This window comes from Anabrus simplex, chromosome 2 (genome assembly GCF_040414725.1).
Source record: "Anabrus simplex isolate iqAnaSimp1 chromosome 2, ASM4041472v1, whole genome shotgun sequence".
NCBI classification, from domain to species: Eukaryota; Metazoa; Arthropoda; class Insecta; order Orthoptera; family Tettigoniidae; genus Anabrus; species Anabrus simplex.
This window is the reverse complement of record NC_090266.1, coordinates 105,595,485-105,614,030: the sequence shown is the minus strand read 5'-3', so window position 1 is coordinate 105,614,030 and position 18,546 is coordinate 105,595,485. Positions and strand designations below refer to the sequence as shown.

The 18,546-nt window shown below is 38.5% G+C and overlaps 1 protein-coding gene across 2 annotated transcripts in view; it reads right to left on the bottom strand.

The window, feature by feature from the left end:
* The window catches only part of LOC136864966 (uncharacterized), a 160,228-nt gene extending 159,998 nt beyond the window's left edge, over positions 1-230 (bottom strand). Inside the window, exon 1 of one of the 2 annotated variants that reach the window (XM_067142372.2) lies at positions 148-230. In XM_067142372.2, the coding sequence (XP_066998473.2) occupies positions 148-161 (14 nt within the window). In that variant the 5' untranslated portion in view covers positions 162-230. Of the gene's footprint in view, positions 1-137 lie in introns of both variants that reach the window. The other variant, XM_067142373.2, reaches the window with a different exon arrangement.
* Between the last annotated feature and the right edge of the window lie 18,316 nt (positions 231-18,546).

Genomic DNA, 18,546 nt, shown 5'->3' with positions numbered 1-18,546 from the left:
ATAGCAAAGCAATAATCGTGCACATAAATGCAAAACCGTGACAACGGACGAGTATCTTCGTTAACTCCTTAGCTGATGCCACGGCTAACTTATTCCAGTTATCTCTATTCAAAATAAGAATGTATAATAAATGATACCAGTCCATACCGCGATTGCTGCATTCTTCGAACCTTAAAGAGAACCTTAAATGCCAACAGGCCCAAAACGCCACAGTTAACCACTTCCAAATGGGCGGGTAACTGCAAAAGCAAAGATAATAAAACCAGACTGCAGACCTATAGGCTCCATACGTAAAAAATGTGCTGCTGCGGGTGGAAATTACAAGAACTACTTAGGGGCACCTTCATCAACAGCTAACTATAAGAAGCTGGAAAATGTGTAATGTTTACATATATATATATATTCAATCATTTTACTGTGACCCTCCATCGCTGAATCCCTTTCTATGTCGAAGGCCATTATTAGAATCTAAGACGATATTATTATTATTATTATTATTATTATTATTAGAAAAGCGCACGAATGTGCATTACAAAGATCATTGACCGTTTTAGTCTTTGCTATAATCGCATAGAGATTTGTTGTTGTTTTTACATCTTGTGATGTGATACATGTCACAGAACTGATCACACAGTGAACATTCACATTTTTCATTTGGGTCGATATTAATTAATTATATAAGGAGCACTCGAATGAGTATTAAGTTTGTTGTCCCAATTTACATTGTGCTGTATTCTGTTAGAGTCTTTATTCTGTTCTTGCACTTTAGCAGATGGTAGCGGTCGCACTTTTCCTTACACAGTGTACAAACACAGTCATCTGTTGGATTGTGGAATTTTGTCTTTGCGCATATTTTGTGGTGGAAGCCATGTATTGCATATCTTGTTATGACATGTCTTTGCTCTTGAAGTTGCTTGGTCCAGTTTCGATCGATCATGGCGTCATTTCCGTAGAATTCGGGGTCTATTTCCGCGCGTTTCTTGAGAAGTTTTTTCTGAAGCTCTTGGAATGGGCCGGTAGATGGCAGTGGTAGATTGAGTCGTAGATCCTCAATGAAGTAAGTTTCCCGTGCCAGTACATAAACAAGTCTGGAGGGTGCCAGTTTGCCTACTCCTAGGGCCTTCTTCAGGAACCTTGCTTTGTCCCTTTCTATCCTCTCCAAGTCACCGATTGTCAGGTTATCCCATATTATTTCGATTCCGTACGAGAATTTTGGGGTTATTGCGGTCTTGAATAGAGTCATCGCTGTGTTAAGGGATAGCATAGAAATATTCTTGATATTGTGGATGGCTCTGATTGCTGCTGTCGTTCTGTCTATGACGTGGCTGTTGAAGGATGCCATGCTCGTTTGGAACGTGATGCCCACGTATTTGAATTTCTTGACAATTTCTAGTGGTTTATTATTTAATGTTACAGCGTCGTCCTTGGCCGCCTTGCCACCTTTTATGAAGACCATCTGTACTGTCTTTTCCTGGTTAATTTCAAATTTGTTATCTGAAGCCCAAGCTTCTAACTTCATCACTGTCGACTGTAGTTCTGCTTTTGAGCTCGATCCCAGAGCCATGTCATCAGCGTACATTATTAGAGTAGTCTCAGGGGAGTCCGTCATTATCTGTGTGATATCTGCCGTTGCTACGTTGAATAGTAGCGGGCTTAGCGGGTCTCCTTGGGGTACCCCGTTTGTTTGAATTACTTTCCCGGATGAGGATGCTCCATCTTCAATTTTGATTAGGTTGTAGTCTAGTATGGTCTCAACGATTCTCACGAGCGTGTTGTCACCAATCATTTGTTTCAATTTTCCTATCAGAATATCTCTGTCGATAATATCAAAAGCCTTCTTATAGTCAACAAAGACGACGTAGTACTTCCCTTTTGGATGCCTCAGTGCCTCTTCAATTTTTTCTTTCAGGTATGCTGCGGCTTGTAACGTGCTTTTTCCTTTGCGGAAGCCTAGTTGGCATTCTGGTATGAATGGGTCTATTTCGTTGTTCAGGCGATTCGCTACAATAGTTGCAAATGCTTTGTATAAGTTGCTTTCTAGAGCTATACCTCTATATGAGTCGGGGTTGTCCGTTTCTCCTTTCCCTTTGTACAAAATCTTCAGCGTTGCCGTTCTCCAAACTTCCGGTATTTTGCCTAAATTTAGACATTTGTTGAATAGTTCTGTCCAAAGCTGTAGTAAATGGTCTTGAGTACTTTTTAAGTGTTCTGTATATATGTTGTCCGGTCCTGCTGACTTCCCTTTTTTTCCTTTGCTGATTACCATCTGTACTTCCCCTGTGGTTAGTCTAATTTCGTGTTCTGGATCGATAGGGTGGTTTGCGGTGTCACCTTTTGCTCTGCTGTCCCTGTTTAGAAGCGCTGAGAAGTGTTTTTCCCATGTTTCCATTGGTATTTCCCTCGCTCTACACTCTTGCTTTTTCTTGAGGGCCCGAAATGGGTCTGTTTCTGCTTCGACTGCAATCTTCTTGGCTTCTGCTTCCAGGTATTTAGCTCGCTTCTCTTTTAGAAGTTTTCTGTAATTTCTTCTTTTGATGGCATATGCTTCCAAGTAATCGGCGGTCTCCATTTTTCTGGCTGAGTATAACGCGCGTAAGGTGTCTTTTCGTGCTATGTAGCATTGCCTGTCAAACCACTTTTGCGCTCTCCTTTCTTTCACAGGCAAAGCGGTTTCCTGTATCAGATTTGTAGCAACTTCTACTGCTTCATCTAGGTGTCCTCGAGCTACAAGTGCTCTTGCTTTTTGTATATTCGGGTGGTTTTGCAGTTTCGTTCCATCAATATTTCTTGAAATTGTGATGCCTTTATCATCGGGTCTTAGTGTTTACCGTGACTCTTTGTGTTCAATCTCTGTGCAGATGGGTATGTGTTTTCTGATTGGCGTTGACCCTGAGGACCATAGACCTTCCTGTTTCCTTATCATAAATTTTTCACCTCTGTAGAATAAAAGTGTTCTGGGTCGATATTCCCTATGTGTTCAACCGTTCATGTTTGTGATGTAGATAGGCGCCATGACAGATCGCATTCGTGTGAAGAGTAGGACCTTATGTCTCTGTACATACTCTATCCTAAGTTTTGTCTTGTTTTTGACACAATATGATAGGCCTACCAAATACCAACGAGCTACAAAGGGGACTATAGAGTGGCTAACTATGGCCGTACTTTACTAAGGCCGTTACATTGGATATCCGACAACGTGGCTTAGAGCCAAGCACATGACTTCTGTGTTCGTAATTGGTAAACAAGTCTAACGCGGTGTATCAGTATATTTTGTGTTGAGCGTGAATTAACTTGATGGCACTGTTTAAAATTCAAAGTATACTGAAGATATTTTATGTGTTATAGTTTAAAAAATTAATGTTGCAGTATATATAAGAGTGACAAACCACACCGTTGTTTTAAGCCATTCTGTGTTTGTATTTTTAAAATTGACTACCGGTAGTTAGAAAGAGCAGAATGATCGTGTTATTTTATTTTACATTGCACAAGTATGACAATAACAACTAGAGCTAGGCTTGATTTCAGATACCAAGGCATTGCTGTGTTCCTTCGTGCTCTAGCAAATATTATTCTAATAGACAGTTGTGTGGTGCCAATTATAATGTATCTGTTTCACAAGTTTTTGAAGCTGAGAAGAAGATAAGGTTGCAGTGTTTGCTAGGATTAAGGTCTGCAAAATATAAAGTAATATATTTAAGCAAGGATATGTTTGAATTAGATTCCGATTCATTGAACATAACTGACGAAACAGATATATGCAGTGAATTTTCCAGTGTGCTAGTGAAAGTCAATGAAAAAGAAGTAGACTTTGATAACATGTTTCCTGTCATTTACATTTCAGGTTATGTAGCTTTTAAGCTAGCCAGTAAACTTAATTGCAGGTACTGTATCTCGAACATATCAAATGAAATAGTGGAAAATGGCATGTTTAATAGCTTAAACAGAGGTGGGTTAGCGGTCCCATCAGAATTGCTCTTCAATGTGTGTACTGTACAAGTATATAATTATAAGATCATGCAGATTTTAATCTCTGAGGAATATGATGTAGCATTCCTTCAGAGTAAGAATCAGAAATGTGTATTGATTCAGCTTGCTAGGCAAAGTGTAAGTGATACAAGGGAGTGCTGCTCATATTGTGAAAAACCTCTATATTAACTTATCTGCCTATCTTTGCCCTATTTTGCAAATATTTTGATCAACAACTAGACGAAACATGTTAATGATGCTGATGCCATGGTTAAGAGTACTGGCAAGAAAAGGAAACTGATGACCCTGGAGTAATTTGATTCCCAATGTTAGAAATGCATTTTGATGGACATAGGATTGTATTGTTTTATTTCTAGTTGTAGCCATATGTTTGTTTATTCTCATCTTTACCTTTATTTATTTCAATTTTCACCTTGTTTTATATGTATCCATTGAAAACTGCTCTTCCAGCAACGTTTTATTTGAGAAAACATCATTGAAGGTTAACTTCCAATATGTTACAAGTACGACTCCAAGGAGTAACAGTACGGTGTTGCCAAGTTTCAGTGTCACGGCGTTTAGTGTAGTCTGGCCATGGGCTAAAAAGTTTGCTACAGCGCTCTAGGTGGTTCCAAGGCCAAATAGCGACGCCATACAATATCAGCCTGTGTTTTACGGTTTGTACTGGTTATGGTGTGTTCTTATCGTGAATTATTGCACTGAATCAGATACATAAACTGCATAAATTATGCCGCCTGTATGTGCAGCAATTTGCTGCACATTCCGCAGAGGCAGCTCAAAGGATATATCATGTTTCAGGTAAGTTTTAAAGTATTTTTCATTATTTATTGGTTATAGAATGTCCCAGTGAGCTAGTGGCTCAAGGAGGGACTCCCCTTTACAATCACAGCTTGGCAGCTTTTAGTTTCAGTTAATAGATAAGGCATGGCCTACATATATAATAAGGAATGTTTTACAAATATACATTTACATCATAATATCATTATTTTACATGGAAAATAGAAGATGTCCAAAATAAACTAAACATAGGTGGAAAAATAGGTACAAAGTGGTTATCAATTTATTCTCCAACATACTGTTCAATGAGGTACCTGCGATCTTCTTTTTTAAATCTGTACAACTTATTGATTTGTTTCAATTTTGGAGGTAGATTCTTAAAGGCTGTGCTTGCTGAATAACAAATGCTTTTAACACCATATTTGGTAGTGTTTGTGGAATCTTTGTAAAACTGGTTTGCTGATCGTGTGTTATGGGTGTGAATATCTTTGCTGTATCGTAGTTCTGTATTAACTTTTATACCTGAACATAAATAAATCTTGAGAGTATTTAATCTGGCATTGTACTGGTAATATGTTTGTTTCCTGAAAAACTTCCATAGATGGTTTTAGTAAATCATATCCATATATAATTTTTAAAGAACTCTTGTGGAGTATTTCTAGTTCCTTTACAGCTTCCTGTGTACAATTTCCCCATATTATATTCATGTACATAAGGTGTGAATGTATGACGGAGGTATATATGTTTCTTAAGTGATGGATGTTTATTCCATAGTCCTTCAATCTTTTTAGAACTCCAATGACACTAATATTTTTTTCTTTACATTTGAGATATGCTCATTCCACTTAACCCTTTATAGGGCGTGGTACAATAATGTACCACCTTTTTGTATTAACGATATCATGTATGTGTCTTGGTACAAGTGTGTATCGAATGAATGGGATGATGTACCAGCACTTGTGGATTGTGCTGCCAGCTAGTTTGAGGTCTAGAAACACGCTGTTCTCTCTCCAGTGGCATGCGATTGCGAAGTGGTACATACCTGTACAGCGCCCGTTTGGAGGTCTACTTGTGAACGTGTCTTTGTGTTTGTCTTCGCTTTACAACTGAATTTCGAAGAAAGTAAACGATTTCTTACTGTTCCAAGGTATGTACATTTTTGTTAAGATAGATAACTACACACATAGGTCTATATATGAAATAGAATTACATTACTTACAAATACTTAAGTATTGCAATATAAATACGGAGAAATACTTAACCTGAAAATTTAACACAATGATATTACGTAATCTCACAATAAAATTTGGAGAGATAGTAACATAATTAATGGTGTAATAGTGAAGCCGGTCCTTTACCAATAGATCTACGCATAATTACATTTCGCAATTATTAGCCAAAAGATAATACAATTAATATAGTCGAGTTATGTTATGGTACTTTTGCTTTGGTAGGTCATGATGGGTATGTCTAAAGATGAAGTAGAAGAACTTTTGATCTCGATCTCCGAAAACCAAGACTATGAGGCGGATGATGAAGGAGATGATGATGCTGAAGATGGTATCCCAGTAATACCATCCCATTCACGATGTAAGAGGCAGAAAACAACAAGGACATCGGTCTTAGTCTGGAAGGTAAACATTTTTTAGATAATTTGACTACTGCCCCTAGTCTGTCATTTTAGAATTTTACTCCTTGGTTCCTTTGGGCCCTGTGTGATCTGGATAATTAGATGTTGCGCTTTCGCTGTCAGCCTGGGTTCAAGTCTCAATCGTTTCTTCTATATTTTTCTGGAAAAATCCTGGATTGTCACTTTCAGTTTCAATACAGTTCGGCCCCATAATCAATCATTTCCATCATTCATTCATTCATTCATTCATTCATTCATTCATTCAATCATTTACTTACTTCCTCAATCATAAAAGAGCAGGTATATAACAGGCCTCTTCAGACGGCCCAGTTCAATCATTTGGAGCTAGAGGGGGCATTCATTCCTGACCTGGGGTGCTATTCCGTACATGCCAACCGACGACGTTCGGATCGGCAAGTCACCGAGTATTATAGGTTGCAGGGCCGATAGTTCTGACGCCGAGCTATTCTGTACTCTGTCGAATCGGTGCAAGCGAGAGCTGTGTGACGTCACTCAACTCGGTCGGTAAAAATAGTTTCTTTGGAACACCCCGGTCGAAGGCTAGAATTTTTGACCAATAAGAAGTGATGATCTCTTACAGGAGAGTGAGTAGGGCTGTTAATGAAACGCATTAAGCGCGGTGGTCTTCAAAACCTCTTTGTTCAAAACCAATTCAGCGCCCACTTGAACGTCTAGAGCCGTACGCTTATACATTGTTCTTTAAAGGTTTTTGCTATTGAAATGGATACGGTACGTCTTCAAGAAACTATTCGAGGTAAGTGTTAATACAGTTTTATGAGCAGCATAGTATTATACGAATTACTAGAATGTTAGGATTAACAAGAGTATCGAATTCCCAACGTGGCGTACAATATTCTTTTTTTTAATTGTAGTTTTGGGTGTGGTATTCTAGTGCTTGATTTTAGTGTTCACATGTGTTATATGAGACAGAATAGAAGAATACCCGTATTTTATTGGTTTAAAAAGCGAAATTTTAACTTACCGATTTGCACATGCAAATGAAACACACTCGCTCAAACACCACGGGGCTTACAATATTTTTGTTTTAATTGTAGAGTGTTAGATGTGGTAATCTAGTGCTTGATTTTGGTATTTATTTGTGTTATATGAGGCAGAATAGAAGAATATCCGTTTGGTTTATAACAGCGAAACCGATATGCACATTCAAATGAAACAGTCGCTCAAACACACAGCCGTGAATAATTCTATCTTTACTATCACACAACAAAATGTCGCTCGTAGTTTATACAGATGAATAAGGTTAAGCACTCAAAATCATGTATTAAATTAATGCATGTAGGTACGATGCTCTCGACCGGTACCGAATTTATTTTTGTTGTATCATAAGTCCATAGACTGGTTCGATGCTGCTCTCCATGCAACCCTACCAGTTTCATTTCCTTTCTATATAACTACTACATCCTTGCGAATGAATTAGTGTTATTTGTGAGTGGTACCTTAAATATTCTTCCATTCATTTTTATATTGTGAGGAAAGCAACGGGAAACTATCTCACTAATCATTTCCCTAGTACGCCTCTTCAGTGATGCCTAAGACATCTGTGACAGCTGATGGCAGAGCTGTTGAGGATCCCACCAGTGGCAGTGCTGACGGACTGAACATACATACATACATACATTTTTATGTGACTATACCGATACACTATTTCTTACTCCACTGTGGGATGGTAACAGTACCGGTATGTAGATATTATAAATTGTAATTGTAATAGGTTTTGGGTACCGGTACCTATAGCTGATGAGATAGGATTTTGAAAGTCTGTTTTGATGTAGATTTGTCTTTTATTGCTGTTAAATTTATTAACATTTCTGGTACCAGTAATATATTTATGCTCCTTCTGAGATCATGTAATTATTATTTTATTCTTCAGGTAAATGAACAAGGATAGCTTGCCTAGAAAAATAATAGACTCGGTTGTTTAAGAGTAGAGGGAGACTGAAGCTATGATGGTTAGGTTCAGTTTTTATAGGAACGAAACGACGCTACAGAGCTAGTTGCAAACTAACGAGTATGGAGGTGCTTAGTTAATTCATAGAGGTTTGCAAATTGAACACGTAGTCATGACAGTCGACAGTATAATGAAAATATGTGTAATTTTCAGGCCACAATGGTATGCTTACTGGAAAGAAGTGTAGAATTTCTGTACAATATCTCTTTGTTGACAAGAATGAGATATTAATAAATATTGCAGTATAAACTATGATGAATAAACAATGTAGGATCTTACTTTCAGCTTTAAAACTCCAAGAGCTGGAAGAGCTACGGAAAGCCAGATAGAAGAACTGGTGACTTACATGGAGAACCACAATCTTTTCGCTCGTGGAAAATTTCTAGGGATGGGAAACGAGGCCTAAGTGAAAGGTGGAAAGCCTTAACGGACATCCTGAACAGTGTTCCCAGAGGAACTGTCAAGGACAGTAAACAGTGGCAATTTGTACGTTGAATTATATTTATAAGTAATATTTGTGTATAATCATTATCTAATACTGTTTTCATGTACAGGTTTGGAGGGATCTTAAGTTCTCTGCTTCTAAGAAAGCAGCCAATATCAGGCGCCAGAGAAATGCAACAGGAAATAAGCTCATCACTGCCACACCTCTTACAGCTATTGAGCTAAGGGTGTTCGAAGTGATTGGCTTTGTGTATGTAGAGGGATCTGCATGCCCTGATAGCTTGCCAGAAGAAGAGGTAACTATTTACAGTAGATGTATTAACCATTTTTGTATAGTCTTCTTAAAAGATTTTAAATATAGATTGTATTTCAGAGCCTACAGATTCAACTCGAGGCAGGGGATGTGTCAGTCCTACAGGCTCTTCCTCAAACACATATCTTGAAAGATGTGACGACTCCTACAGTGCTATCACTGGAAGTAGTAGATACTGAGATTGGCAAGTATTTCACAAACTGCAATATTGTTCTTATTCTGGGCATTACTTGAAACTTGCAATAATAATAATAAGTGATTTATTTATAGGTAATCGTGAAAAGAAGTTAGAGGTGCCTCCTGAATTGGAAAATTCAATTGAAGGAAGGGTATGTTTAGAAATACCTTCACCACGAACTCCTACTCAAAGCTCAGGGTCACGGCAATATTGTAAGTACCAGTATGCTTTAGTTTGATAATAATGAGCACTCAAATGACAATGAAGTTTTATTGAAAATTCACTCTGCTATATTCAGTCAGTGACTTCTGTCTGCTTTTACACTTTTGGAGGTGATAGCGATTGCACAAGTTATTACACAGGTAGGCCTACGAACACAGTCATCGGTTGCTTCTGTTCAGAATACTTGTTAGAAAAATTAACTTTTGTTTACTTGGATTTAATTAGTCTTATGTTTCAGCTGTGAAGAAACGCAAGACTCCTAGTAGGGAGAGAATTGGAGTTCAGTTGTTGGAGGCACGTGAGAAATTTACAGTCTTACAGGAAGACAGTAATAGAACTCAGATGGTAAGTTCCATTTACAAGAGTTTTTTAAAGAATGAAACCATGACTCAGTTAAAGTTCACTTTGTTATACATAAATTACAACACCTAATATACATGTAAAACCATTGGGTGTGTTTTTTTTTTCAGGTATGTTATAGTGTTGTAGGTGTTCAACAGCCTGGAAAAGCCTTTTATATTTACAAGAGTGCTAAAATAAAGAGAACTTTCCTGTTTGGGAATAGGTGACATGTTGGATTGTGGTCCATCTAAAATGACCATCAGTAAGAGGGAAAAATATGCTTTCACTATGTCCTTACCAAATTTGCTGCTCGTTTACACTTTGATTTCAAGTAATTGCTTATGCTACGTACATATTAATGATGTAATATGATAGTCGGCTCGTGCTCTATTAGATATGCCATTCACTCTTGGCAAGTGAACACAAGGATAGCACGACAGTTCATTATAAATATACATTTTTTATAAAGAGAAGTTTGACTAAAGAATTCAAGTAATGTTTCTTTTTGCTTTGGTTACAAATATACCTGCAAAGCATACATACTGAAATACTTATTTTCTGCACATCTGATGCGATCGGCTATAAGAAAGTCTAATATAGGCTACCCTTCAAAAGGAAATAACTGGCTATATCTGCAAAACAAGATGAATTTATAAATAACCATTAATGTCTACAGCAGATTTCTCCTATTTAAATATTGTGACCAATGCCTATTACTCCAGCTCTCTACAAACCTGCAGTATGCATGAATTGTATGACACACTTCATCCTTTTCTTCACCAATTGGATTTCCTTAGCAAATGCTTAATATATTTCATCTTTTAAGTTTACTGACAAGTAAGCAATGGCATGTGGGTATTTTTTGTTATTTGTTTCACTTTATACTGACACAGGCAGGTCTTACGGTAACAATGGGATAGGGTGCAGTTCTCTGCACATGGTCAGAGGGTGTTTAGGGGTTGTAGTAAGGATGTAAAGGAGAGGGCATATAAGTCTCTGGTAAGACCCCAACTAGAGTATTGTTACAGTGTATGGGACCCTCACCAGGATTACTTGATTCAAGAACTGGAAAAAAATCCAAAGAAAAGCAGCTCGATTAAGTTGGATTTCAAGAGGACAAAACGGGGCAAATATTAATTTATAAGAAGGGGAGTTAGGGATTGGAATAACTTACCAAGGGGGATGTTCAATAAATTTCCAATTTCTTTACAATCATTTTAGAAAAGGCTAGGAAAACAACAGATAGGGAATCTGCCACCTGGGCAACTGCCCTAAATGCAGATCAGTATGGATTGACTGAGTCTGTGCGACATAAAACCAGTAGCGAGAAAGATTTTTAACATTAAAATATTAATCTTACACTGTTCTCTTTCTTTGCAGATGATTGGTGAAGCAGCAAAGCAGCAGGCTGAGGCCAAGGCTGCGCTACAGCAGGCTGCAAAACGAAACAACAGAGAGGCTGATTGGAGTGATTGAAAATCAATCTATAGTTATGGAGCGATTCCTGACTGTAATTGAAAAAATTAATAAATATCTTGACTAAAGTGATTATTACTCTTTCTCCATTATTTTTGTACCCTCATTCAGTAGGACGTGGCAACTCGTAGTCTCTAATCTGAACTTTCTAAGGATTGCGATATGTGGTATGTCTGTCAGACAACCTAAGTTTTCGCACTGCTTAATTTGAGACTCTCTGTGAACTTGCATTCGGGAGATAACAAGTTCAAAACCTACTGTCGGTAACCCTAAAGATTTTCTCATAATCCACACCAGGCAGCCGTAGCTGTATCTTAATTAAGGCCACGGTTGCTTCCTTCCCAGACCTAGTCCTGTCCTATCCCATCATCATTGCCATCTGTGTCGATGCAATGTAAAAGCATAGCATTTCAGACTTTTGTGCCTTTGAGTACTGAGTTGATAAAAGCATGCAAATGAAGTAGACACCTCTGTTTATAACTAGGATTGAGGTTGCATGCAAATGAAGTAGACACCTCTGTTTATAATTAGGATTGAGGTTTCATCTTCCAAGCTTGAAATCAAGCAGAGAGAGATCTTACATAACTTCTTGTCATCAGAGGTTACCAAATGACGAAGCATGTAAAAATGTGGTGATAGGTATCTACTAATTTTTTTAAACGATTTACATCTGTCTGTGTAGGTCAGGTGGTAGAACACTGGCCTCTTGAACTTAAGTTGGCAGGATTGATCCTGAATCAGTCCAGTGGTATTTGAAGGTTTTCGAATATGCCAGTGTCACATTGTTACGTATTGGCACATAAAAGAACATCTATCGGACAAAATTCCAGCAACTCCGAAAGCCTCGAAAGTAGTTGGTGGGACAACAAAAGGCATTATAAAATTGTGTATAATGTACCTTATTATAGCTGGACAAAAGAAGTTTATTATAGTTTATCTCTAACCCTAATTGCAGAAGAAATATATAAACTGAAGGTAGTGAGTAATTACCTATCCCTTTGCAATATCTCTACTGAAAGTAGTTCCAAGGACAGTTTCATCCTGTGTATTTATCCTAACCTAGCCTGTGTCCTTTCATGAATACCCTACTGTTTAAGAAACTGAGTAAAAGTTATGAAGATTAGTTTATTGAATTATGCTTTATTTGATTGTATGGTAATCACAAAGAATGGATAAAAATACAAAACTACACTAGGTCAACATCTGATAGCATCAGAAGTGAGACTGAACAGGTTGTTAGGGCTTCCAAAGTAAGAACGCCGATGACAGCACTGAACGAGTTGCCCGATACTCTGCTTCTCTACACCAATCTCACATTGCTGAGCCGATCTTGTGCTGGAAGTAGTTGCAGCAGCCGTGTCTAGCCCATATTATGTTGAGGGAGCACCAAAGATTTGTTTTTAAAATTACAATTTGCTTTACGTCGCACACACACGTCTTATGGCAACGATGGGATAGGAGTGGGAATGAAGCAACCATGGCCTTAAAGCCCCAGCATTTGCCTGGTGTGAAAATGGGAAACCACGGAAAACAATCTTCAGGGCCGTCAACAACAGGGTTTAAACTCGCTATCTCCGGAATACAAGCTGACAGCTATGTGGCCCAAATTGTGCAGCCACGCGCTCGGTACCAATTCTTTCTTTGGAGATCAAAACCCTTTGGTTTCTTTGCACGATCCAATGTACCGGGCGAGTTGGCCGTGCAACTGTGAGCTTGCATGCGGGAGATAGTGGGTTCGAATTCCACTGTCGGCAGCCTTGAGGATGGTTTTCCGTGGTTTCCCATTTTCACACCAGGCAAAAGCTGGGGCTGCACCTTAATTAAGGCCACGGCCATTTCCTTCCCACTTCTAGGTGCTTTCCTATCCCACTGTTGCCGCAAGACTTATCTGTGTCAGTGCGACGTAAATCAAATTATAAAAAATATACATATATCTTATGTTTTCGTAGATGACTCATCCTTCCAGCTTTGATTTAATCAAACCCATCCCCGTATCTGTTGAATAGGACAATCCCGTCTCTTGGTTTAATCTTTTGATCCAATCTTTAGCTAGAAGCTGTCAGAGGTGCATCATTCATTAACTTCCCAAAGATATATCTTCTAGATTATCCACAGTCTTGTTCGTTATTACTTAAATATCTCAATATCAGTTTGCCCCCCCCCCCTATGTCGCTACTGAGGAAACGTCAAACTAGCCTAAAATGTTTGGAGTTTTGCAGTTACTATATAAGAAGTAGGATATATTTCCTAAGTAATTGAATTTTTAAACCGTGGTTTTTACTATTTGAAAAAATTTGAAGCTGATTACTTCATTAATACATAGAGAACGCAAGTTTTGTACTAAAGATACACTAGGCTTGCAATATTACCACACAATGTGGAAATGACAGAAAAATGGAAGCAAGATGTCCAAGACTCCATCTTAAACTTCAATGCCCTAAGCCTATCAGTAATTCTTGGAAAATGAGATTACAACACATTCATTGAAAAGATATTATGTTATAACGTAGTTGTCAAGAGAAGGATAATGCCAAGCAAGTAAGTGAAAATAAAATACCTTATTATCATTTGTGTTATAGTATTTTTTATTTAATTTGAAAACCAGGTAATATGAGGGTTGGGTCATAAATCATGGCAACTGTGTTTCCTCACATTTCCACAGGGCTACCATACAAAGATCATGTCTGGGAAAGTAAGACACTCTCTCATATAAACTCAGACCAAACACATGGTGGTCGTGCTCTGCGCTACAGCAGCTGCTTCAGCTGAACTTGTGTCACGCGTGGCTGCCCTGCTTTAAGTGTGTATACCATCTTATATGAAATCTTACCTTACAAAAGATGCTGGAAGTGTTGTCCTTCCTGGGTTATGCAGGCACTGTATCTGATAACCACATTCTGGCTTACACAAGTGAGTTCTGGCACTGTAATGTTTGTGATGTCATTTCCTCCAATGTATGAGTATTTGTTCAATACACTTTTTCTTTCAGTTTACCCCACAAATAAACATCACACACAGATCTGGGGAATGAGGGGGAAATAGACCAGCACTGATCTCACTGTCTGCAAACACTTCCGAGATTGTATGAGCAGGGGCTGAATCTTGTGTAAACCACCCATGCAAATTTTCTTCCTCCATTAACTGATGCAAGAATGGCTTCTAAAAGTCATCTTGGTACCTCTCTGCATTTACCATTGTCTCCAAAAAAACCTAAGGTAAATTATTCATCTTGCACTAACAGCACACCAAACACCAATCTTCTTATCACAATAAGGGACTTCATAAACACCATTAGGATTTTCTGCACACCAATAGCGAGAGAGTTATGATTGTTCACACGACCATTAAGATGAAACCGGAACTTTTACATACGAAAATGCGGTGTTGCAATGATAACTGCCTCACCGTGTTAACAGCCGAGATTCAGACTGGCAACTTATGCTTGCCAGGTCGAACACGTGCAGGCTGCTTGCTAGGTCAAAGACTATGCACGCTCCTCCCATACTGCAGCTGCCGTGGCGCAGAGTACAAACGCCGTGAATTTGGCGTGGATTTATATGAGAGACCCTGTACATGGACAAAGCACGAGGTTGCAGTGCATTGGACATTAGCACGCATAGGGTGATGGGGCTGCAATAGAGTCAGGCTTTGTGCAGAATGGATGTAACGAGGCAAGAACAATGTGCAAACACCAAACTAGCCATTCATCAGGGCCACAATGCCAAAGAATGTAAGAGCGCTTGTGTAAGCTGTGGGGAATTTTGCCCTTCCATAACAAACCATTGCAAGATGGGCAGCAATATTTCAGCATGGACATGAAACAAGTAGCAACATACAATTGTCCAGAAGACCTGTTAGTGTCTGGATTGTTGTGATACATGCAGTAATTACCCAGAGCATGGATGTGGACAGAAAATGGATACTACTTCACTTACAAGCCAAACCAGGCATTGAAAGATGAATAATCCATAAGAATTTAATAGGATATATTCATCAACATAAAACTGCAACACAGTGGGTGCCGCGTGCACTCACCGACATGCAAAAGTGAACATGGTATGCCATATACTGTGAACACTTTGTAAGCTACCAGCAAGAAGATGAGCAAATGTTGGAGGGAATGGTGATCGTGGATGAATCTGAGCTTAAATGCCAGTCTGCAGAATGGCGACATGTAGGATCACCACGAAAACAGATGCTCTGGCAAAATCTTTCCCCTGTGAAGCAGATGGTTAATTGTGGCTCAAGATATCAGAAGCGTGATTGTGTGTCACTTTGTTCCACCTGCCACATCGGTGACAGCAATGTACTACTGAACCCTCCTTCAGAGATGGTTAAGTTGTGCCATTAGGAACAAATACCTGGATCTTCTCAACAATGTCATCTTTCTCCATGACAACGCCGGGCTACATGCAGCAGATGCTGAATGGAGACAACTTCAGCGCTGCGGGTGGGAAATAATGGAACACACACCATACTCACCGGGCCTGTCTCTGTGTGATTCTGACCTCATACCCAAAATGAAAGAACCACTGCATACTCGGCATTAATCACACATTCCATTTGTGTGGAAGATCCTGCATTAATGCAGAAAAAAAATAGTTGTCATGACTTATGAGCCAACATTGTATAATGAACACAGTTGACATCTATAGCACCAAGAGTGCCTGGAAAGGGCTGCCGAGCATCTCGGAACTTCTGAACCGCAGAATAGCGTTCTTCTGCAGTCATTGGAAAATATACCCATTGTCTCAGAAGCAATTCAATGCTTCTTGTAACAGCACGGACACAGAAAATACTCTGCACTTTACAACATCTCAGATACTGTTTATATTTTTGTTCACAGTCTACTTTATTCCTAGAGATACTTGTTTCCTAATTAATAGATGAAATGTTAATCACTGCAAAAAGATGTCTCGATCAAATACATGTCAATAAGAAAAGCATTTCACAAACAAATTAAATAGCAGCTACTACTGTACACTATTGGAATATTGGTCAATCACATTGTCACTAATATTCCAACATTCTTTTAAAACAGAAATGTCTATATTTATATCATAAGTTTATCATTATAACAAATTGTAATTTTCATGACTAGTTATATGAGCAAGAATTATAGATTGTTATAAATTGTTCACTTTGCATTGATTAAGGCTTCGATGACAGGAAAATGCTAATTCAAAATCATCATCATTCTGGGTGAAGTCTACAACACCAAAATGACTGATCTGAGACACTGCTATACAGTTGATAGGGCATTTAATTTGGCATATAAAACTAGTTTGGTGAAGAAATTCATTCATGTGCCATAAATTGAATTTATTACTAGGGCAGAACTTGTTAACAGTGATTTTTGCCTAGTTAAAAAGTATAGCTTGTTCTCACAAACATTGTCAGAAAATTAAAACCAAAGTACATAAAATCTAAGATTTGGGATTAGCAACATCTGCTAAAATGATAATATACAGCTCTCTCTTACACATTCTTCCGCAATTTGAATAATGCTCTTTTTGTTTATCAGGATAAAAGCTTGTGATCAAACCCAACTCGTTCAACTAGGACTAGGAAATGGACAGAACGTTAAAACATAGGCCTACATGCCGTTTGTCAACAGCATAATTTGCCTCGTCATTTTATCATTTACATACATCATTTCAGGGATACATAGCAATTAAATATTACATAATCAGCAGGGCTCTTTACATATAGTAGTACTTCAAAAACTAAAATGTGTCAGATATGACAGCTGAGTGGCAAAGTCATTCGTTTCATACCAAAGTAGCAGCCGCAGTTCGACTTGCGACCAATGCAAATGGAATTTTTGAAATGAAAAGTCACGATTAGGAGAAAGATAGATTTAATGGTTAAATACGTCATTCATTTCATCACAACTTGCAATAATTTATACCTCTCAACTACAAGAGTATGCCAGGGTGGTATCTGTCATACTACTCCTGGCCTCTTCCCAATCCTAGCCCCAGTTACACAAAAACACATGAACATGGGTACAAACTTACAAAAAATATGGGCTGCTGATGATGTCTCAATACACTAAAAACAACAATAAAATACAGTTTAACTTCTCACTGATAGTTAGGCAAGCAATTGTGTACTTTACTTAATGTCTTCCATAGTGTCTAGTAATAAGGCTTTGCTGGATCCTCTGAGCTACAGCACGCCTTTGATTTGCGTTTTCTTCTTCACCAAGCAGAGGCTCTTCGTTTACTCTATGAAGACGACCCTGTTCTTCCACAGCATCAATTTCAACATTGTCCAAACGATGAGCAATTCTCATGTTATGGAGTACAGCACATGCATTAGCTATCATCCCAGACACGACAGGGTCATACATTAGCTGTCGTTGCTGAGAAAGGCACCGGAACGCTCCCTTCAATACCCCAAAGAGCCGTTCAACAACAGATCTTGCAGCACACAATTCTTCGTTGTACTGGAATCGTGGTGTTCCACGTATTTCATTTTTTAAAGGGGTCATAAGCCATGGCTCCACGACATAACCATCATCACCTACAATATAATAATGCATTTTATTACTTGTGATTTGTAAGAGTCAAAATGGAAAGATTATCAGCCTCATACATTATCATTTGCATTACATGTTGTCCTTTAAGCTCTCCTGTACCTATTGAACACAGAAGTGCAAAGTTACCTATAAGCCACGTGTTGCGTTCACCATAGGTGAAGTTCCTTTCCATCGCTCTTCTTGCAGCTGAATTAGACCAAACGTAAGCATCATGCCGAGCCCCAGGATATCTGGCATTAATATTCAAAATTTTCAAATCTGGATCACATATCTAGAAGCAAACCAACAATTACATTACCTACTATATATGAATAACAGATTGATAATGATAATAGTATGAAATGGAATTACAATCGTACTTACGGCTTGCACATTCAGTGTATGGTCACCCCAATGATTTACATAAGCTTCCTCATGCCCTTTAGGTGCTATGATTTTCAAATATGTGCAGTCTATAGCACCAAGAGTGCCTGGAAAGGGCTGCCGAGCATCTCGGAACTTCTGAACCGCAGAATAGCGTTCTTCTGCAGTCATTGGAAAATATACCCATTGTCTCAGAAGCAATTCAATGCTTCTTGTAACAGCACGGACACATCGGCTCACAGATGGCTGACTAACTCCAAGCTCCCATTCTTCACCAACA